At 46.3% G+C, this 22,907-nt stretch overlaps 1 protein-coding gene across 1 annotated transcript in view; it reads left to right on the top strand.

Annotated features, from left to right (window-relative positions):
- Positions 1-22,907, top strand: part of DNAH9 (dynein axonemal heavy chain 9) — a 277,788-nt gene that overhangs the window by 208,324 nt on the left and 46,557 nt on the right. The window contains exons 51-58 of the mRNA XM_043473954.1: positions 4,167-4,286; positions 6,528-6,716; positions 9,875-10,110; positions 12,059-12,181; positions 13,700-13,904; positions 15,613-15,777; positions 19,136-19,276; positions 21,638-21,808. Of these exons, the coding sequence (XP_043329889.1) occupies positions 4,167-4,286; positions 6,528-6,716; positions 9,875-10,110; positions 12,059-12,181; positions 13,700-13,904; positions 15,613-15,777; positions 19,136-19,276; positions 21,638-21,808 (1,350 nt within the window). The remainder of the gene's footprint in view (positions 1-4,166; positions 4,287-6,527; positions 6,717-9,874; positions 10,111-12,058; positions 12,182-13,699; positions 13,905-15,612; positions 15,778-19,135; positions 19,277-21,637; positions 21,809-22,907) is intronic.

Here is a 22,907-nt window from a genome sequence, read left to right as displayed (position 1 = left end):
CCTAATGAGATGGATGAAACTGGAGCCCATTATACAGAGTGAAGTAAGCCAGAAAGATAAAGAACATTACAACATACTAACACATATATATGGAATTTAGAAAGATGGTAACGATAACCCTATATGCTAAACAGAAAAAGAGACACAGAAATACAGAACAGACTTTTGAACTCTGTGGGAGATGGTGAGGGTGGGATGTTTCAAAAGAACAGCATGTATACTATCTATGGTGAAACAGATCACCAGCCCAGGTGGGATGCATGAGACAAGTGCTCGGGCCTGGTGCACTGGGAAGACCCAGAGGAATCGGGTGGAGAGGGAGGTGGGAGGGGGGATCGGGATGGGGAATACGTGTAAATCTATGGCTGATTCATATCAATGTATGACAAAACCCACTGAAATGTTGTGAAGTAATTAGCCTCCAACTAATAATAAAATAAAAAAATAAATAAAATGCACAATAAAAAATAAAAAATAAAAAAAAAAAGAAAGCTGAGTGCTGAAGAACTGATGCTTTTGAACTGTTGTTTTGGAGAAGACTCTCGAGGGTTCCTTAGACTGCAAGGAGATCAGACCACTCCATCCTAAAGGAAATCAGTCCTAAATATTCATTGGAAGGACTGATGCTGAAGCTGAAGCTCCAATATTTTGGCCACCTAATGTTCATTGGAAAAACTGACTCACTGGAAAAGACCTGATGCTGGGAAAGACTGAAGGCAGGAGGAGAAGGGGATGACAGAGGATGAGATGGTTGGATGGCATCACCGACTTGATGGACATGAGTTTGAGTAAGCTTCAGGAGATAGTGGAGGACAAGGAAGCCTGGAGTGCTGCAGTCCATGGGGTGACAAAGAGTTGGACATGACTGAGCAACTGGACTGAGCTGAACTGAGCTGATTGTTGACACTACTCAGAGCTTGCAACCCAATGGCTTAAATGTCTTTTATCTGTCCTGCACATACTGCTTGGAAATGATTTAACTGGTGGCCAGTATTTAAAACAAAAAAATCTGATTTCTGGCCAGTCTTATAACAATCACAAGATTCCTGAATATCACTGACTGACTCTGGCCTTAAGCAGTGGCTTCCCACTCAAGCAGGCAGTTTTGCTGCGTTTTGTCACCGTCCCCACCGGCCCCTATTTCTTTTAACATTAGACTCATCTGGCTGGTTTACATCGTCTTCCTGTTCTGCACATCTGGATTTCTGAGCCCTGTCTACATACTGTGCCACATCCATTTGCCATGTACCTTCTCTAGACAGTTGACTTTCTGCTCCAGGTGCCTGGACGACAATCATCTCCTATCTTGTTACAGTGACTCTGTTTCGCCGACGTGACCTCAATTCCTTATTCAATCACGTAGAGGCCGCTTCCTAGGAGCCCTTGTGTTCAAGATGGAGTTAGTGCCCTTGCCTTTAGCTCACCCCCTCCCTCCTACCTCCCACTTCCCTTATCATTACTTACTGTTATTTGGTTTTTGAATCACCAACACTGAAAATCCCTACATTGTAACCAAAATCAGTTGTCCCACGCGCTCCCCATTGACTGATTCAAAAAACTGAAAGAACAGTAAATTATATTTATATTCTATGAATCTGTCTATATTGTTCATAGCAGATCAAAGTACAGTTACATTTCCTTTTTAAAATACCTTTCTCCCTGGAATTTCTACTTTCTCTTTCTCTCTGTCTCAATTAGCTCCTTTGGCGGGGTGGAGGGGCACTTTCTAGGGACTTACCTGGTGGTCAGTGGTTAAGATTTCACTTTCCAACACAGAATGTACAGGTTCAATTCCTGGTCAGAGAGCTAAGATCCCACATGCCTTGTGGCCAAAGAAACAAAACATTTTTTAAAAAAGAAATATGGTAACAAATTGAATAAAACTTTTAAAAAATAGTTCATATTAAAAAAAAATCTTAAAAAAAAAATTAACTCTCCATCCAATCCAGTGTTCTGCTGAGCCTGCCTTTGTTCCTGAGTCCTTTCTCTCTTGTTTACAACTCAAAGCTCCAGTGACGAAGAGTAATCACGTTCACTGCTCTCTTGGGTTCATTCCACAGACTTCTGGACCCCATGGCTTCTTTCCTGATTTCTTCTCTTGTTTTGCTTTGGCTCATTCTTAAATAACTTTTCCAGAAATGTTACATAAGAGGTAAATTATCTAATATTCTGGTCTGGACATATCTTTTTGTTCCTAAACTGAATGGACAGTTTCACTGAGTATTAAATTCTGATGCTAATATTTTCCTCTCAGAACAATGAGTGCTTTATCTTTTGGTCTGGTGAGAAGCCTGATGAACAGTCAGGGTCCCATTCCTCTGTTGGTGCACTGTGTTTCTGCCTTTTTGGAAGTCTTTCGATTTTTTTCTTTATTCTTGGCATCTGACACGTTACATTGATGTACTTAGCTGTCATTCTTTTTTTATTCTTTGTGCTTGGCTTGTAGAGACTTATTTTCTTCAGTTTCACAAGGTGATTTGTAGTCTCTCTTCTGTTTCCTTTTTAACCTTATTTTCTGTAATGAATATTGATTAGATATTGGAACTTCTCAAAGTAAAGAAAGTGAAAGTCGTTTCAGTTGTGTCCAACTCTGCGACCCCATGGACTGTAGCCTGCCAGACTCCTCTGTCCATGGATTCTCCAGGTAAGAATACTGGAATAGGTAGCCATTCCCTTCTCCAGGGAATCTTCCCAACCCAAGGATAAAACTCAGATCAACTCTGCATTGCAGGCAGATTCTTAACTGTCTGAGCCACCAGGGAAGCCCATTGAAACTTCTGACGGGTCCTCTACTTTCTCTCATTTTTTTGTCACTTTATATTTTCTTACACTGTCTAGATTTCCTCAAGTTCATGTTTTAATCCTTTGCTTGAATTTATTCCCTGGTGGCTCAATCGGTAAAGAGTCTGGCTGCAATGTGGTAGACCCAGGTTCAGTCCCTGGGTCAGGAAGATCCCCTGGAGAAGGATGTAACCCACTCTAGTATTCCTGCCTGGAGAATTCCATGGACTGAGGAGCCTGGCAGGCTACGGTTCATGGGGTCACAAAGAGTCAGACATGACTGAACAACTTTCACTCATGATCACGTTAGAGAAGTTTTGGGAAGAAGCGGAGGTAGAAGAATGTGGGCAGCCTGCCACCATTAACTGGATGCCTCACCACCTCCTCATTAAGCTGCTTGGCTGTATAAGCCTGGCTCTTCATTTCTTCCTCTTGTGACTTGGTGATGATGAACAGAGCAGCCTGAAGCCCTGCTGTGACACAGATGCGAGACTTATCTGGAGGCGTCTTTCATGCAACGAGGTGGCTTTGTGGGTGCAAACAGGCGTGGTAGGGGCAATAAAGACTGTGCACTTACATTCTAAATTCTTAATGCATTTAGAAAAAATCAGAACCATGTCTTTTAAAAAATATTCCTCTACTTTGGCATAATTGCATAGAATGGAGGAGGTTAGGTGAAGTTGTCTTGTACTCCTGAGACCTTGAAGCAAGGGGAGGACCCAGGTTGCAGACCGACTCCAACCCGCAAACCAACTGCAGCAAACAGTCTGGCTCCTCCCTGCACCCCCACCCCCGATCCTGGGATCCTTCCGTCCATTTCCAGGCCTCCCCAGGCTCCAGTGAGCTTCTGCTTCTAAAAGCAAAGCAGCACTTTCACTTTTTTCTCATAGTACTGGAACCCATTTTCCCCAGTACAGAGACAGACAGAATTTAAGTCTCTCTCTCCTGGTCTCCATTCCCTGGGTCAAGAAGATCCCTTGGAGAAGGAAATGGCAACCCACTCCAGTATTCTTGCCTGGGAAAGTCCATAGACAGAGGATTCTGACGGGCTGCAGTCCCTGGGGTCACAAAGAGTCAGACACAACTGAGCAACTAACATTTCATTTCATTTCTCCTGGTCCATCACCCACTCTTGCTCCTGGACCATTGACTGGGTGAGGGACATGAAAGCTGGATTCTCTCGCTTGGATCAGGACCCTTTGGACTCCCACAGGGATCTGCCTGAAAGCCCCCCAACTTGCCTTCCTTCCCTTCCCTGCCCATTTCCCCAGTCCCTCACAGCTTCTTCCGGGCAGCAGAGGGCTTCTTTAAAAACGCCCTGCACGTGGACCCTTATCTCTGAAGCACTGGAATTACTGACAGACCTTGCTTTCCTTCTTCAACAGCACCTTAATGAGAACCTGGCCAAACTCACGGCCAAGTTTGAGAAAGCAACAGCCGACAAACTCAAATGTCAACAAGAAGCTGAAGCGACTGCAGGCACCATCTCCCTTGCAAACCGCCTGGTAAGTGTGAGCTTCCAGGGACGGGGCGGGGGAAGAGGAGGGATTTAATTACACAAGCTGAGCTTGTTGGGTGCCTCAGGGGTACACAGTAGATGAACACAGCTGAGCCCTGCTGTGACAAGAGGGGCAAGAAATATTAAAATGCTCTGGACTGCAGAGGCTGACTCCTGGGGAAAGTATGAATGCACACCCTGATCTGATCAAAGGAGATTTCCTACAGGGATGGTCAGGAGGAAGGGGTGTGGGATCCACCAGGCAGCTTTCAAGAGGCATGACATGCTTAACCTGTACCTGCAACAGCCATGGGCATCGTTGAAGACAAAGCTAGCCTTCGATAAGCAAACCCAGGCATTCTTCCCTGTGGGGCATTTGATAACAAGGGTGTGGACAGGATGAGGCGCTGAGACAGAAGCAGAAAGGAACCAGACAGACAGCTGACTCGGAGCATGGCCACCCATGACCTTGGTCTCTCCAGCAGGGTCATCACCTACATGGCCACTCAGGGCTCCAAGAGCAAGTGTCCCAGGGACAGAAAGTAGAAGGCCCCACTCTCTTAAGGCCTGGGACCAAAAGCCAGCACAGCATCCTTCCTTGCTTTCTATTAGTCAAAGCAGTGACAGATTCGGGGAGAGGGACCACAGACCCCAGCCCCTGACAAGAAGAGAATCACAGGATTTGTAGCTGTTTTCATCCCCCGTGGCTGACATTTCTCGTGAATCATCAGCTCAGAGCCTGCAGAGCAGCCCCCACTGGACGTGATGTCTCTTTATGGAGAGCCCTTATAGCACCTCCCTCACCAGCGTAAGGAAGTGGAATCGATCCCTTTTTGCTCATGTTTATTCCAGCCACCATTTACCTATGTGACAAAGCCAGGTCTCCCAGTTCAGGGACAGATGAGTCATCACCGTCACTGAACCAGCTGCACTCCAGTGACGGAGGTGAAGCCTTGGGTGTGTCTGAGCCCTTGTGTGTTGAACCTGCTACTGCACAGCTCTGAGATCCCCACCCTCACTGCACGGCCGGGTGGAGAGGCAGCTCCTCCACAGACGAGCGGGAGGCAGTCAGGACCTCCCTGCCAGCTTGACGTCCATTCACCCCCCTGCCTGGTCCCCAGAATTCCCCTTGGCCTCTCTCTGCCTGGTTGGAGACTTTTCTGCATTGGTCCTTGTAGGAGGAGAGGTGGGGCTCTGCTCTAGGACTCAGGACAGATGGTCTCTGAAGCCCCTCCACATCCACCGACCTGGGGGTTCTGACAAGACGCTTGGACTTTCTGGTCTTTATCTGTGTGATCTAAGACGGGGTGAGGATGGTCAGGCGGGGTAAGTCCCTCAAGTCTCTCAGCTCTGACATCCTTGGATGTCATCTTTCAAGGAATAAAAAGCAACCTGTCATCACACCATAGAACAGAGGGCTTCCCAGGTGACTCAAGTGGTAAAGAATCTGCCTGCAATGCAGGAGATCTGGATTTGATCCCTGGGTCAGGAAGATCCCCTGGAGAAGGAAATGGCAACCCACTCCAGTGTTTTTGCTGGAGAATCCCATGGACAGAGGAGCTTGGCAGGCTACAGTCCATGGGGATGCAAAGAGTCGGACGTGACTGAATATGCATGCATGTGCGTAGCACAGAAGCCGAGCTTCACCACACAACCCACCTCACAGTTCTCCCATTAGGAGATGGTCTCTCCTCCAGAGAAGGTGCCTCTGACGTGGACCGGCAGAGTCAGGCCCTACTCTGCAGTCTTGGGACTTTGTTTCTGCCAATCTGTGGCTTAATGACCATGCCCATCCCACCCATTGAGAGTGATTTATAGTGCAATTGATTTTCATTGATTTTCATATCCTCAGTATTGGAAGAGAAGGGAGAGGCGCATGATTTTCTTCAATGTTTTGAGTACCAGACATGATCCCAAGTGATGATCACATGCAGTCACACTAAATCCTCTTCACGGCCCTTCGAGGCGGGCATGTTCATCTCTATGCCTGTCAAGGGCAGAGCCCCGAAGCCTGCATTCAGACCCTGTCTCTCCACAGCCCATCGGGTTCAGGGTAGAGAAGAGGGGCTCATTTGCTGCAGTGTTTGCTGCGGCTGGTGCAAACCCGCATTGATCACAAAGGCCACACAGATGATGTCCTGGGTCCCCGGCTGGGAAACGTGAGCTGTGCGATCTCCGTGGCTGAATCATGGCTCTGTGGCCCGTGGTATGACGTGCCTTCTCCCCTCTCTGCTCTTTGAAATGGCAGGTGGGAGGCCTGGCCTCTGAAAACGTGAGATGGGCAGAAGCTGTGCAGAACCTCAAGCAACAGGAAAGGAAATTGTGTGGAGACATTTTACTTACCGCAGCTTCCATCTCGTACCTGGGCTTCTTCACAAAGCAATACCGCCAGAGCCTCCTGGACGCGACTTGGAGGCCCTACCTGAGCCAGGTGCAGGTGTGTTCTGGCCCGCGTCACTCGTGAGCTCACGTGACAGTAACAATCCAAACCTTCTAGTCCCTTCCTGCGTTCTTCCTCCCATCACCACCAGAGCATCCTCTAGTGACCTCCGGGATCCAGGAGGGAGACCTGGGCACCCCTGTCCTTCCACACTTCCATGTACCGCCATCCACTGCCCCCCAGGCCACCTGGGGACAGCACCTGTCCTCCTTCTGGGGTCTGCATGGGAACGCTGGTCCACCACCTCTGTGCTGTCTCCTGACAGTTCTCAAAACTGTCAAACCCACGAGGCACCAGACACATCCTGTATTTCCCTCTAGCCTTCCTGCTCTTGTGCCAAACTTAACAGCAGCAGTGGAGGGCAAGCTTCCTTCCCCAAACGCTGCACTGCCCCGGTCACTGCGCCCCGAGCCCCACCGTCTGTGTCTGCGACCCACAGACACCCCTGTGAAGGCGTTCGTCTCCTTTGGTCAAACATCCTCAGCTCTCAGTGTGAGTGGGTGGATCTTACTCCCAACTTCTCCCTCCACGCTGACATGACCTGGTGGGGAAATGCCAGTTTCCAACTGAAGAGGACTTAGGGTGTGTTGGCCCTCGGCGCTCCCTCATCACTCGTGGTCGTCAACCCACAAATACATGCCGAGTCTTCAGCCTGTCCTACACGCCACTGGCAGGAGGCACAGAAGACGGTCTGTACCAGGGTGTCGGCAGGACAGTCTCAGTCCAGCAGACAGGACGAGAGTCATAAGAAGCAGCTGCCTGAGAGTCAACACAGAAGGATCACACGTCCAGTTAGGGTTGTGTTCCAGAATGCATTCATAGGTGTCTCCTTGGAACACAAAGCCCGTACCGTCTAGTGATGGTTGGCTTCTCAGATCAGCTCGTAAAATCCCACCCACCTGATAATTTGCTGAACAGTAGTTTAAAAACTGTTACAGCGCGTTTCCCTGGTGGCCCAGCAGTTAAGACTCTGCGCTTCCAAGGCACGGGGCACAGGTTTGATCCCTTGTGGGGGAACTAAAATCCCACATGCGACACGGCACAGCCAAAAAAAATTTTTAATTTTTTTAAAAATTAAAAAAAAAAACAGCTACATTTATGGGAAATAAACAACCAATTAAGCTGTTATTTATTCACTTTGAACACTTGTGGAAAGGAAATTGTTCAAAGGACAGTCACTAGCTGAACAAATGAAGGCAAGGAGCGCGGTAGCAGGTTCACAGGCGTTTTCTGGCTTTGCTTTGGGCACTCAAGTATTTTTGTGCCATGGACCCTTTTGGCAGTCTGATAAAACCGATGCATCCCTTCTCACAGTAATGTTTTGTAGCATGTAAAATGGAACGAATACGATTACAAAGGAAAACGATTCTATTGAAATACATTTCTGATCCCAGGATAAGCACTGCCAGGGTCTGTTTTTCCCTTCGAGATCTGCTCGAAGGTATAGAATTGGCCATTTGTGCTCTTAGTAGATATAATTAAAGGGAAAGGAGATGATCTGGAGAGGCTTTCCTGAGATAACTGGGAGGACAAACTGCAGAAAAGAGAAGGATGGAGAGGTTAATATTAACAATAGGGCACATGTGTGAGCCTCGAGAGCGTTCTGCAGCCAACACAAAGGCCACACGTATTGCATGATTCCATTTATGGGAAACATCCAGAATAGGTAAATCCACACAGATAGAGAACAGATTAGAGGTTGCTAAGACCTGGGGGTAGCGGGGAATGGGGAGTGACTGCTTGTAGACGTGGGGTTTCCTTTTGGGGTGAAGAAAATGTTTTGGGAGGAGACAGAGCTGGCGGTTGAAAGACTAAATGCCGTTGACTTAATGCACTCCGAAGTGGCTACTGCTACTGCTGCTAAGTCACTTCAGTCGTGTCCGACTCTGTGCGACCCCATCCCTGGGATTCTCCAGGCAAGAACACTGGAGTGGGTTGCCATTTCCTTCTCCAATGCATAAAAGTGAAAAGTGAAAGTGAAGTCGCTCAGTCATGTCTGACTCTTCGTGACCCCATGGACTGCAGCCTACCAGGCTCCTCCGTCCATGGGATTTTCCAGGCAAGAGTACTGGAGTGGGGTGCCATTGCCTTCTCCGCTGAAATGGCCAAGGAATGTGAATTATACCCCAATTTAAAAAAAAATTGTTTCCAATGAAAATGATTATTCCGAGAAGAATTAAATGAACTGAAAGAAGTAGAAGAAAAGGTAGGGTTCCCAACAGGGACAGTGGACAGGTTTGCGGGACGAGCTCCTGCAGGCAGCCTTGTGTTGAGGGGGGTGGTCTGCAGCAGGAGAAAGGAGAGGGTCCGCAGTCCTTTGTGAGCTGGGCATTGGCAGCAAGTGGTGATGCCAGTGAGAGGAGAGGGTATTCGGTGTGTGCTGGTGTGGGGCTGGGCCATGAAGCACAGAAATGCAACGGAAATGACTCTGCTGACATGGGTAAGGAGGATGGAGACTGCTGATTAACATGCAAATGATACTTGGTTGCTCAGTCGTATCTGATTCTTTGCGACCCCATGGACTATAGCCTGCCAGGCTCCTCTATCCATGAGATTATCCTGGTAAGAATACTGGAGTGAGTTGCCATTTCCTCCTCCAGGGGAATCTTTCTGACCCAAGGATCAAACTTGCATCTCCTGTGGCTCCTGCATTGGCAGGCAGATTCTATACCACTGGACTGAATCCACCTGCAATGCAGGAGACAAAGAAGACATAGGTTTGATCCCTGGGTTGGGAAGATCCCCTGGAGGAGGAAATGGCAACTCACTCCAGTATTCTTGCCTGAAAAATCCCCTGGACAAAGGAACCTGGTGGTCTGGTCCAAAGGGTTGCAAAGAGTCAGACACAACTGAGCAAACACACTTTGATTTGATTTGATCATCTATGGTAGTCATTTGACTTAGAAAATATACTGAGGAACCGAGGATGACAAGGGTGGAATTTCTGCTGCTGTTCATCCATCAAGAGAAAAGACTATCCGGACGCTGAGAAAACATGCTTCCGCAAGCAATCACACAGCCAGGAAAACTCTCCTCAGGGGGATTTTGGTCTTGCTTTTTAGAGGAGTTCTGTCTTTTGAATGAGCTGTGGCCCCACCCTCGGCCGAGGGCACCTGCTTCCATTCTGAGTGCCTATGCCCTTTCTTTCCCACCAGGTTCCAATCCCGATGACCCCCACCCTGGACCCCCTGCGGATGCTGATGGATGATGCCGATGTGGCCACCTGGCAGAATGAGGGCCTCCCTGCAGACCGCATGTCCACGGAGAACGCCGCCATCCTCCTCAGCTGCGAGCGCTGGCCGCTCATGGTGGACCCTCAGCTACAAGGCATCAAATGGATCAAGAACAAGTATGCTGAGGACCTCCGGGTCACCCAGATCGGCCAGAAGGGGTAGGTGTCTGCACACAGAAGTTCCCACTTTGCCAACTATGCAGAAGGAAAAAGTGTGATGAGTGGGTTTTAAATCACTGAAGATTGTTTCTACCCTCCTGATCCCCCCAGGAGTTTTCTCCTGATTGTCCTCTCAATTTAAGAAACATCTCAGCGAGAGATGCTTGGGTGCTGAGTCTCTGCTTTTCTTTCTTTTTATTTTTGTTTTTATTGGAGTACAGCTAGTTTACAAGGTTGAGCTACTTTCAGGTGTATAGCAAAAGGAATCGGTTATGTTGTTGTTTAGTTGATAAGTCACGTCTGACTCTTTGCGACCCCATGGTCTATAGCCCTCCAGGCTCCTCTGACCATGGGATTTTCCCAGGCAAGAATACTGGAGCGGTTTGCCATTTCCTTCTCTAGGGGATCTTCCTGACCCAGGGATCGAACTGGAGTCCCTGCATTGGCAGGTGGATTCTTCACCATTGAGTCACTGGGGAAGCCTGAATCAGTTTACTTATTTGAAGTTACCCAAATGAATAAATGAGCCCTATAATTCATCATTTTTTCCAACAGTCTGAACTTTTGGTCTGTAATGACTTCTTTCTACATATCTGTATTGTTCAAGCTATAGGAAATATTTTATTATCAGCTAATGTAAATCTCTCCTGTTATTCTTCATCATCATTTATTTATTTCTTAAACCGTTCTTATTGTTTTCTTCTAGATTAACTTTAAGATTTTTGGTCAAGGTTTAAAAAATTATATTGTTATTTATTGTGTGAATTGAATCACATCAAACTTGTAAATCTATTTAGGCGAAATCAACTTTTTATGTGCTTATTAAACTCTGCATAACACTGAAAAATTAAAAATAGCCTAGCTTTTGGTAATTGATTGTTAAGTAAATTAAGGTGTATCAATAGAGTCTAATACCCAGTCACATAAATATTGTTATAGAAGAATATTTAATGGCATGGGAAAATATTTACAGTACATTTCATGTACCAAACCCAGGGTTGTAAATTAAATGAGTTGCATGGATAAAGTAATAAATAAACATAAATACAAATGCAGACGTAAATAAAAATATGAATAATATAAAATAAATAGAAATAGTAATAATAAACTTGAAAATATCATATATCCAGACAAGAACATTCAACACCAGAATGTAAATGACATGAGGATCACAGTTAATTTTCATGTTCTTTTATGCATTTTGTTATTTGTTTCTTTTCCTAAAAACAGATCACATATATACCATTTTTTAAATAGGAAGATAATTGCTCTACAGTGTTGTGTTGGTTTCTGCCATACAACAGCGTGAACCAGCCATAAATATACATATGTCCCATTCCTCTGGAACCTTCCTCCCAACCCTCATCCCATCCCACGCCCCCAGGTTAGCACAGAGCATCTGGTTGAGCCCCCTGTGTTACACAGCACCTTCCCACTAGCTATCTATTTTACATACGGGAATGTAAGTGTTTTGATGCCACTCCTTCAATTCCACCCATCCTCTCCTTCCCCCACTGCATCCACAAGTCTCTCCTCTGCCTGAAAAATCTCTATTCCTGCCCTGCAAATTAGTCCATCAGTACCATTTTTCTCGAGTCCATATATATGCATTAATATGTGAAATTAGTTCTTTCTTTCTCTGAATTGCTTCACTCTGTGTAACAGGCTCTTGGTTCATCCACCTCATTAGAACTGACACAAACGCGTTCCTCTTTATGGCTGAGTAATATTCCACTGTATATATGTACCACAACTTCTTTATCTATTCATCTCTCGATGGGCAAGATCACATAAATGTCATGTTAAATAAAGAAACACATGCCCCTGAAGTCACCCCAGAGAGCTGTGCCTCCAAGATGACCCCTGCGTCCCAGAGGCCACGGCCACTTTGTTAAATCGCCTCACATCCACCGCTTGCCACTCTCTCACCTGCCCACTCTCTCCTCAGCTACCTTCAGACGGTAGAGCGTGCTGTGGAAGCCGGGGACATGGTGCTGATTGAAAATCTGGAAGAGTCCATCGATCCTGTGCTAGGACCCCTGCTGGGGAGAGAAGTCATTAAGAAAGGACGGTGAGACCCAGCTGTCCTGCGGGCCTTCCAAGGGGCTGGTCCATGGCCCCTGTAGAACCGAGCACAGACCTGCTCTCCCTAGGGCCTCCTCTCCCAGCTAGCTAGCTCTCCTGAAGCACCTCCTCATTCTTCCAAAAGAGGAACACCTAACTGCCCTCCTGCCCTGGGGAAAGTTTCCTGGAGGAACTTCCATCAGCCAGCTCACTGGCCTGCTTCTCAGCAACCACAGCACACTCCTCTGGAGGAACTTGAGAGGGAACATGATAGAAAAGCAGGCTCTTTTTATATATATATATAAATTTATTTATTTATTTTTATATTTTGGCTGTGCTGGGTCTTGCTTGCTGCTTGAGCTTTCTCCCTTTGAAGTGAATGGGGGCTTCTCTCTAGTTGTATAAGCTTCTCACTGCGTTGGATTCTCTTACTGTAGAACACGGGCTCTAGGGCTTGCAGGCTTCAGTGGTTGCAGCTCCTGGGCTCAAGAGCACAGACTCTGTAGTTGTGGCTCCACGGCATGTGGGATCTTCCTGGATCAAGGATTAAACCCATGTCTCCTGCATTGGCAGGCTGATTCTTTACCACTGAGCCACCAGGGAAGCCCCAGGCTGAATTTTAACCACGTGGATTTCATCTAAGCCAGCTGTCTGAGTTCTGAGAACTCAAGCCTTTGTCGATTGGATGAGTGCCTGTTGCTTTGGGTGCCAGTAGTTGATCCGGGCTTAGCAAGGGTCTAGGAGAAGGGGGAGGAAGAGAGAGACAGGGAAGGGCTACAGGCACATAGGAGAGGGGGTGAGAGTTATCGGGAAGGACTGGTCAGACTCAAGAGCCTCTCCCACTGCTCAGACCTTAAGCCACCTTTGCATGTCCTTGTTTAGTCGCTAAGTCACGTCCTACTCTTTGTGACCCCGTGGGCCGTAACCTGCCAGGCTCCTCTGTCCATGGCATTTCCCAGGCAAGAATATTGGAATGGGTTGCCATTTCCTTCTCCAGGGGATCTTCCAGACCCAGGGATCAAACCCACATCTCCTGCATTAGCAGGCAGATTCTTTACCACAGAGCCACCAGGGAAGCCCCCTTGCATGTCCTTAGGAGGCACTTAATTACTTAATTAAGCATTTTCTCCCATAGAAGTAATGTTCCACCAGCCATGAGACAAAGTAAGCTCTTCTGCTAGCCCGTAAGTCACCTTTGTGCAAACTCTTAAGAAGGTGCCCCTTCCTGTAAGTGCTTTACTGCCATCTGCTGGAAACGTTTTATAATGCGCTCCCGTGTACATGCACCACTAAGTGGATAGCTCTTCCTCCAGCCTTACTGGAAAAAATAAATGTGATGGCCATGGGAGAAGGTCTGTCACCCTCCACCCTGTTCCCTGTGTGAAAGCTCAGTCTAGACATGCCCATCCATCTGAATATGGCAATATCATTTGCTACGACCTTGCAAAAAATCCCATGCAGGATTCTATCCCTGACCAAATCTCCCAGGAAGGCACCCACCTTCACATGAGCCTCTTTGTTCCAGGTTTATTAAAATTGGAGACAAAGAGTGTGAGTATAACCCCAGGTTCCGGCTTATCCTTCACACCAAGCTGGCCAACCCTCACTACCAACCCGAGCTGCAAGCTCAAGCCACCCTGATCAACTTCACCGTGACCAGGGATGGCCTGGAGGACCAGCTGCTGGCCGCTGTGGTCAGCATGGAGAGACCAGACCTGGAGCAGCTGAAGGTATGTGAGGTGCCCACCCAGCAAGGGAGGGAGGAGGGAGACGCTCTGCCACCCAACCCTGCCGTGCGCCCTCCTCTGGGTGTGGGGGTGGCAGGTGTTCCTTCAGAAGTTGAGCTGTGTGGTTCTTCTGGAGCTCAGAGGAGCACCAGTACCAACCAGTTACCTGGAACATCTGTTGGGAAGCAGAAGGTAGAGCAGGCTGAAGACCAGCAAGCGGAAGGCAGCTGGGAGAACCTGCGGTCCTGTCCAAGACACTTTTGGACCGCTCATCACAAGTGTTCATGTGTCTATGTCCAGAACTAAATGGGATTCATTCCTGCAGGGGCAATATAAATAGACTCAACCGCGTTAGGGGAACATCTTAGCTCGAGCTGCCATCACAAACTACCAGAGGCTGAGCAGCTGGGACAACAGATATTTATTTTGTCAGTCTGGAAGCTGGAAAGCAGAGTTCAGGGTCGTTTCTGGTGAGACCTCTCTTCCTAGCTTATGCATTCACAGACCTCTTCCTTGTGTCCACAGAGAGAGAGCAAGCTCTCTGGTGTCTCTGCTTATAAGGGCACAGATTCCACCACAGGGACCCCATCCTCAGGACCTCATTTAACCTTAATTACCTCCTTCTGTAAATACTCCCATCAAGGAAATGGCAACCCACTCCAGTATTCTTACCTGGAGAATTCTATGGACAGACGAGCCTTGTGGGCTACAGTCCATGTCCATGGGGGTCTCAAAGAGTCAGACATAACTGAAGGACTAACACACAAATACAGTCATATGCAGGGCGGGGGAGGCACTTAGGACTTCAACATATGAATTGGGAGGGAATACAATTTTATGCAGAGCGAGTAGTGTCCTTTTTTCGACTCCTTAGATATGACTGCACTGTAAGAGCAGGGGGATATTAGAGAGCCAGGGGGCTGATTTAAATTGGGAAGATCAGAAAAAGGTTCTATAAGCAGGTGGCATAAGCCTTTGGCATGGAGCACTCCCAGAAGAGTCAAGAGTGAATCCTGGTTATAAGGCCAGATTGAGGCATGTGATTTTTCTTTAAGCTTTTTATTTTGTATTGAAGTATAACTGATTAGGGCTTCCTTGTGGCTCAGATGGTAAAGAATCCACCTGCAGTGAGGGAAACCCAGGTCCAATCCCTGGGTCAGAAAGATCCCTTGGAGAAAGGAATAGTAACCCACTCCAGTATTCTTGCCTGGAGAATCCCATGAACAGAGGGGCCTGGCGGGCTATAGTCCATCAGATCACCAAGAGTCAGACATGACTGAGCAACCAACACTTTCACTTTTCACAGAGGAGAGCTATTCCTTTTGAGGACAGTAAAGTCGTGACAGAGAAGTAAAACTTGACCCCATCCTCTAGCTATTCCCTGAAATAACTTCCTTTTGATGACTAGATCATGTCCCAGCGTTCTGCTGAGCCTCGCACAGCACTGCTATGCGGACGGCCAGGCTTAACCCAGCTAAGGTTACTGTGAAAGGGGCATTCAGCCCAGGATCACATGATTAGTAACTGGTGCAGTTGGGGTTCAAGTCCTCGGCTGATCTGACGTGCCTGTGGTCCTGAGGACTCCTCTGTTCCACTTCCAGTTTGCTAAGGGCAGGGGCTCCGGCCCCATAACCCTCTGTCTATTCAGACCTAGCTGAGAACACGATGCTCTGGGCTCCTATACCTGACTCTCCCTTATGTGATACTGCAGTCAGAGCTCACGAAGCAGCAGAACGGGTTCAAAATCACCCTCAAAACATTGGAAGACGACCTGCTCTCTCGCCTCTCCTCGGCCTCCGGGAACTTCCTGGGAGAAACGGCCCTGGTGGAGAACCTTGAGACCACCAAGCAGACTGCCGCAGAAGTTGAGAAAAAGGTAAGACCCGGCAGCCTGGGCTGGGAATGGGGGTGGGGGGGGTAGGGGTGGGCAGAGGCCCTCCTCCTGGTCCCTGAGTCCAACGTCCAGGGACAAATGTCAGAGTAAGAGATGGCTGATCCATCTTCCTGAGTTTCTCCTGGAAAATCCAGCTCGGCAGGATTCCAGAAATGACCACTTCACCGCCTGCATGACAGAGCCCTCACCTACTAAAAACGCTCTTGACAACTCTACTCCGCAAACATTTGACCAGCACTTAGATCTGTGCAGGGGCTTGTGTTTTGTACAGGAAATAGTGGCTCAAACGGAATACCTTAGTGAGTCCATGGAGTTGCCCTGAAGCTAAGGAATCACACTGGTGTACAAGTTCAGGCATGGCTGCACCAGCCCCCCCCCTCCCCCCAGAAAACCCACAGCCTGCAAAAATCTGACAAGTCTGATTTCAATGAGAAAATTTCAGTGATGTCCCAGTAAACTGAGCTCTCAAAATAAAATTAAAAAATAAAACAGTATCATCCTGCAAAATTACTTAGCATATGTTTCCTTCCTTTAAGGGTGTGGAAAGGAAAGTGGAAATTAAGGAAACCCTTCCTGATGGTCTCTATGTGAGTGTGTGTCTGTAGGTGTTAATCCCTCAGTCGTGTCCCAACTCTTTGTGACGCCGAGGATTGCAGCCCACCAGCCTCCTCGGTCCATGAGATTTCCCAGGGGAGAATACTGGAGTGGGCAGCCATTCCCTTCTGCAGGGGATCTTCCCAACCCAGGGATCGAACCCAGATCTCCTGCGTTGCAAGCAAATATTCTTTCCCATCTGAGTCACCAGGGAAGCCCAGCGGGGTCTATACAGTCTATGAAAGCATGAGTCAAGCTCCTCTGCTGAGCGTGAGGGTGTGGTGTTGAGATAGGGGGCCTGCGTAGAGGAGCGAAGGTTTTCAATAGCTGCTGGAGGACGCGGGAAGGAAAGGGACACAGGTTAATGGACAGCATGAAGGACCCAGGTGACATGAAAATTATGAGGCAGTGAAAACACCAATCAGAGCAACTCTGTGATTTCTATCCAGTTCCACTCTCTTCTGAGAATCTCTTTTAACTACTGGTTTAACCAGGTTTTACATTTTTAAACATTACTGATACAAATGGGTTTCTTTCTACTCGCTTGATTTATACTTTCTGTTAACAATCCTTTTGTTTATTTTTTCTCCTTTCTTGATTTTTCTTTATCCTCCTCTTTTATCCATTGCTAGTTTTAAAGTTATTTACTGTTTTATTTTATTGATTAATCTTAATTTTTCATCAATATATGAAAAATATATTTCATTTCATATGTGACTTAATGATACATATATTAACTTAACACAGTCTAAAATTAAGAACTATATCTAGCCTCTTTCAAAACATTATAAGGATATTAGAAACTTTGATTATTTTTTTTATCTTCTCTTATTGTTTTATAGCATTTTACTTCTACCTTGCTTTCATCTGCTACTTCCAAACTGGTCATGTTTTTTATAGTCTTTGTTATTTAAATTGACTGTACATTTAAGAAATTCTTGCATCTCACTCACTTCTTGTGGATTCAGTTTTCTTCTAATCAAAGAAAATAATTACTTCTTCAAGGGCCTGTGGATAGTAAGCTTTCTCTGACATTGACTGCTTCTTCAAAGTAAAACCTCTGGTCTTTAATCAACTTTGGAAAATTCCTAACCATTATAGCTCAAACATCGCTTCTCCCCCATTCTGTCTGTTCTCTACTTATTTCTGTTACATACATTTTGAATCTTTTTATTTTATCTGCCGGGTCTAATAACTTCCTTTACATATTTTCCAACTTTCTTTCTCTCTGAGCTGCTTTTTAAACAGTTCCTCAGATTTATTTTTTAGTTTGCTTATTCTCTTTCAGCTCAAGTTCATTATTTAACCAGTGTACTGAGTTTCCTATTTAAATAACTGTATTCTTATCTTTGGAAGTTCTATTTAGTTCTTTTTCAGATAATGTCTGTTCTTTTTTATAATGTCCTGATTTTATACTTTCTTTTATCTCTACTGCTTTTAAACAGAATTAATTAATGCGGTAGGTAGGTAGTCACTCAGTCGTGTCTGACTGTTTGTGACCCCATGGACTGTAGCCCACCAGGCTCCTTTGTCCACGAGATTCCCCAGGTAAGAATACTGGAGGAGGCTACCATGTCCTTCTCCAGGGGATCTTCCAGACCCAGGTATCAAACTCGAATCTCCCACATTGCAGACAGATTCTTTACCATCTGAGCAACCAGAGAATGGTGTTAGTTAATGTTAATGGTAGATAGTTGGTGTTATATAGATAGATAATGGTGTTGGTGTTATCTAGATAACACCAATGGTGTTGGTAGATAATGGTGTTAGTTAATGGTAGATAGTTCAATCATCTTCAGCTCTTGGGGTGCTAATCCTTCTGGGAATTTTGAGAGGGAGGTCTCCTAATTATCCCCATAGGTAACACTTCCTCTTGAACTTTGTAGTTGTTTATTGTGAGCTCATCTTCAGTAGGATTTGTTTTTCCTGTGGGATTTGCATGAATTATCAGCCGTTTCACTCTATCCTGGAGTATAAGGCAGGTTGTATTGAGGTTATATTTAATAGGATATTCTTACAGAATCCCTCTCTGATATTTAGGTCTCTTCTTATTTTTACCTCTGATAAGAAATTTTCTGAAAATAGATATTTCCATTGAAAGAGATCTTCTTTGTGAATTTACATGTTAGTTCATAAAAGCAAGGAGAACAGAAAACTATGGACTTCTGTGATGGTCCAGTGGCTAAGAATCTGCCTTGCAATGCAGGGGACACAGGTTCCATCCTGGTCCTGGTGCCTGTGCTCTGCAATAAGAGAAGCCACACAATGAGAAATCCCGAACCACAACTAGACAGAAGTCTCCATGAGCCACAACTAGAGAAAGAAACTAAGACCCAGCGCAGCCAAGGGTTAATTAACTCATTAATTAATCAATTAATTAAGAACAGCCATCTGTGTAACAAAGAAAACAGAAAATTAGATTATGCTGCTTTCACTGGAGTCCTACTGCCTGGCTTACTTTTCAAGTTAGACATACTGATGTGTATGTATGTGTGTGTGTATCTCCCACATGTCTCCAAGTGGAGGGGCTGACACGCTCACCTTTGAAGCACTAGGAGTGTGTCCTCTCTTCCTCACTCGAGCTCAGTTAAGGAAAATCACAGCCGCTGTCTGCCCTCTCCTGCTCCCCCCATCCCGATCCACCCAGCCCACCCAGGAACACAGGCTCTGACACAGAGCGGCCACGCTGATTCTCAGGGAGCCCTGGCTGGTTCAAACAATGGACTGCTCTTGGTTTTTCTAACAGGTGCAGGAGGCCAAGGTGACCGAGGCGAAAATCAACGAGGCCCGGGAGCATTACCGGCCGGCCGCCGCCCGGGCCTCCCTGCTCTACTTCATCATGAACGACCTCGGCAGGATCCACCCCATGTACCAGTTTTCCCTCAAGGTGACTGACCCCCAGAGCCCTCTGCATAGTCAGCACAGCAGCGTGACTCGCCCCGCGCGGCTCTGCGCAAGGGCTTGTCCGTGGGCTTCGTTGGCCGTGGCAAGTCTTTGAGATCAGATCCAGGAGGGCAGCGACTTGGCCTGACAGGCCTCGTCTCTCTGATTGGGAGAGGCTCATTGGTCTCACTGGTTATGACTTTCATGACTCATTGGTTATTTGGCCGAAACAGAGGCAGAGGCCGTGGCAGGTCTCAGCCTCGCTCACTCGCTCAGCGAGTACATGTGATCCAGCCGGCACTCTGCCTCCTGACAGTGTGGAAGAGGACACATCGGCAGGAAGCCCTGCCCCAGAGAGCTGCACAGTTAATACGGCTGATCAAATGTGTGCCTCATCTGTATCTGTTAAAGCCAAAGCAGGCCATGCTAATGGTCCAACTTTAAGTTAGTTTCCCTATGGCCCTAATGGGCTTCCCAGGTGGTGCAGTGGTAAAGAAGCCACCTGCTGATGCCAGAGATGCAAGAGATGTGGGTTTGATCCCTGGGCCGGGAAGATCTCCTGGAGGAGGGCACGGCAACCCGCTCTGTCCTGGAGAATCTCATGGACAGAGGAGCCTGGTGAGCTATACAGTCCAGGGGGTTTGCAAAGAGTCAGACATAACTGAGAATACACACACAATTACCCTCACATCCTCAAAGCTACTGCTCTGTGGTGCTGATATATTTCTAAAATCAAAGACGTTAGCAGATTGTAAGTGCTAACTAAGCTTATCTTACTCATGAAATAATAAAGACCTATAAATTTTAAGTACATCTCTGAAAGTATATCTTTCTCCTGTTAGGAGTTTCCAAAAGACCATAGCTGTAGAGTCTGTAGGGGGCTCTGAACAGCTTCTCTGGTTTAATCCAACAGAGAGGACACTCATATTCAGGGCACACACCTCATCTAGCTCCTCCCTGGAGGCCAAGGTGTGGGGATGAAGCTGAGCCACTGAGAAGGCAGAGGGCTTCCGCACCTGGAACTCACTAGGGTGGAAATGGCATTTCAGCCTGTCCCTATCCCCTCCCCTCAGCTCAGAAGCTCTATAATAGTGAATGTTTTTAAAAGAAATCCAATACTTGGCGTTATATTCAGATCAAAGCCCCACGTGAAAGAAATATGGTGGTGGTGGTTTAGTTGCTAAGTCGTGTCCGACTCTTGTGACCCCATGGAGCCTGCTAGGCTCCTCTGTTCATGAGATTTTCCCAACAAGAATACTGGAGTGGGTTGCTATTTCCTTCTCCATGGGATCTTCCCGACCCAGGAATTGAACCCAGGTCTCCTGCATTGCAGGCAGATTCTTTCCTCACTGAGCTATATAAAGGATTTAAAAAACAGTATAGAAGTTAATGTGATAAGCCTAATAACTATGGAATCACCTCCCTAGTTTTGACAGTAGTTGAAATCTACTGCAGTGACTCTTCCTGAAGAAGGGAAATTAGATGAAGCCCATGAAAATATGTGTTTCAAAAAAAAAAAAGCCAAACAAGAAGACTGGAAATCTGCCTAGCCAAAAATTGAAAAGACCCAATAGTATCTTGATTTTTATTTTCTTTAAAGATTCATCACTGGCCTTTGTTTTCTTTAATGATTACTTTCTTTATCATTCATTCTTTAATGATACATTCATTCCCAGTATCAATTTTTATAAATAGTCTATATCTAAATTTAAAGCGATGGAAAATTGATTCCTATGATCAATACGAAAATGGATTCATATTATACCCATAAGGTACACTTTGGAAGATGTAACCAAAGCAGGCTATGCTCTCCCAGTTGCATAAGAAGTGTCCATAAGAGAAAAGCATTTGTAAGAGGACTCATCAAATGATGTGGAATTACTAGAAAGAAAAACCAAGAACAGCTGATATTCTGATCATTACCAAGAAGAAAAGTAATTAATTAAAAATATTCTGAGTACCTATTATGTACAAAGGTCTCTTTTAGAGAGCAAAGTTGTGCAAGATGTTGATTCTACCATTGGGAATTTTATAATCTAAAAAATAGAATCACCCAAACTGGTTATTGTTCACTGTGTTCAGTTTCCAACAAAACTTACTGGATTTAATTTAATTATTTTGGTCACTGGACCTACACAGTAGGCTCTTTGCTGTATGCTTCATAGCTTGGCCCCCTTTGTGACAACATAGCAATTTATACGAGCAACTAAGACAGGAGTTTTCCTGTTGCCACTGGCCCTCCTTGGCAGGTTATGCTGGGAAGATATTTCCATGATTGGTGAATTATAATACTCACCAGAGGTAGGACTACTAGTTACATACAGAGAGCCGTGTAAGCTACCGGTGTCCTATCTCCTGCCCGCAGGCCTTCAGCATTGTCTTCCGGAAGGCCGTGGAGAAGGCGGCCCCTGATGAGAACCTCAAGGGACGGGTGGCCAACCTGATAGACAGCATCACCTTTTCTGTCTGCCAGTACACCACCCGGGGGCTCTTCGAGTGCGATAAGCTGACCTACCTTGCCCAGCTCACCTTTCAGGTAAAAGAAGATTGAAGACATTTCCAGAAAACATGTCAATTTATATGCCCAACCAACAGATATAAAGAAACTTTTTTCTTTTAAAAAAAATTTAATATTTGCCTATTTATTTAGCTGTGCCAGGTCTTAGCTGTAACATGTGGGATCTAGTTCGTGGCTAGGGATTGAACCAGAGCCCCCTGCATTGGGAGCTCAGAGTCTCACCACTGAATACCAAGGAAGTCCTAGAAACTTGCTTTTTTTTAACGTCAGTTCCCATAGTTTGTGAAGATTATTGAGCTCTAAGCAGAGGCTTCAGACAAGAAAATCCAGCATGGTGCATGCAGGCCATCCACTCCATTGTCCCACTCATGGCAGACATGCTTAATCAACCGTTGTACTTTTTCGTGGTGATCCTGGATGAGGAAGATCCTCCTCCACAGGGCCCTCCAGCAGCCACGACCAATCAATCCAAGCTAGCCCTGAGGATGAAACTGGATGGCCATACCAAAGACTGGATACTTCCTGAGATTCAGTAAGAACTTAAAGTATCCCTCATTATTTATGTACCTTCAAGGTTGCAGGTAGCACTAGCAGAAAAGAATCTGCCTGCCAATGCAGGAACCATAGAAGACGCTGGTCCGATCCCTGGGTAGGCAAGATTCCCTGGAGGAGGAAATGGTAACCCACTCTAGTATTCTTGACTGGAGAATCCCATGGACAGAGAGGCCTGACAGGTTATAGTCCAGGGGGCTGCAAAGAGTCGGGCACAAGGGAAGCAACCTAGCACACAGCACAAGGCTGCAAGTTTAATGTCCAAACCTTCCCCCGGAATAAGAAACTGCAAATGTCCTTCTATAGCTGCAACCTTGGTCTTAGAAAAGTCCTTAAGAACTCTGGTTCTCAAGGGCTCAGAAGCATCAGGGCTTCCAGGGTTAATAAGAAACCATTGCATTCTGCTTATTCTCAACATCAAAAAAAACCATGGAAATTGATTTCCTTGCACCTAACTCTCTAGGGACTTCCTGGGTGGCTTAGTGGTAAAAAGAATCTACCTGCCAATGCAAGAACTTCAAGAGACACGGGTTTGACCCCTGGTTGGGAAGATCCTCTGGAGAAG

The sequence above is a fragment of the Cervus canadensis genome, chromosome 1 (assembly GCF_019320065.1).
Source record: "Cervus canadensis isolate Bull #8, Minnesota chromosome 1, ASM1932006v1, whole genome shotgun sequence".
In the NCBI taxonomy this organism is placed as follows: domain Eukaryota; kingdom Metazoa; phylum Chordata; class Mammalia; order Artiodactyla; family Cervidae; genus Cervus; species Cervus canadensis.
This window is presented reverse-complemented; position numbering and strand designations above follow the sequence as displayed.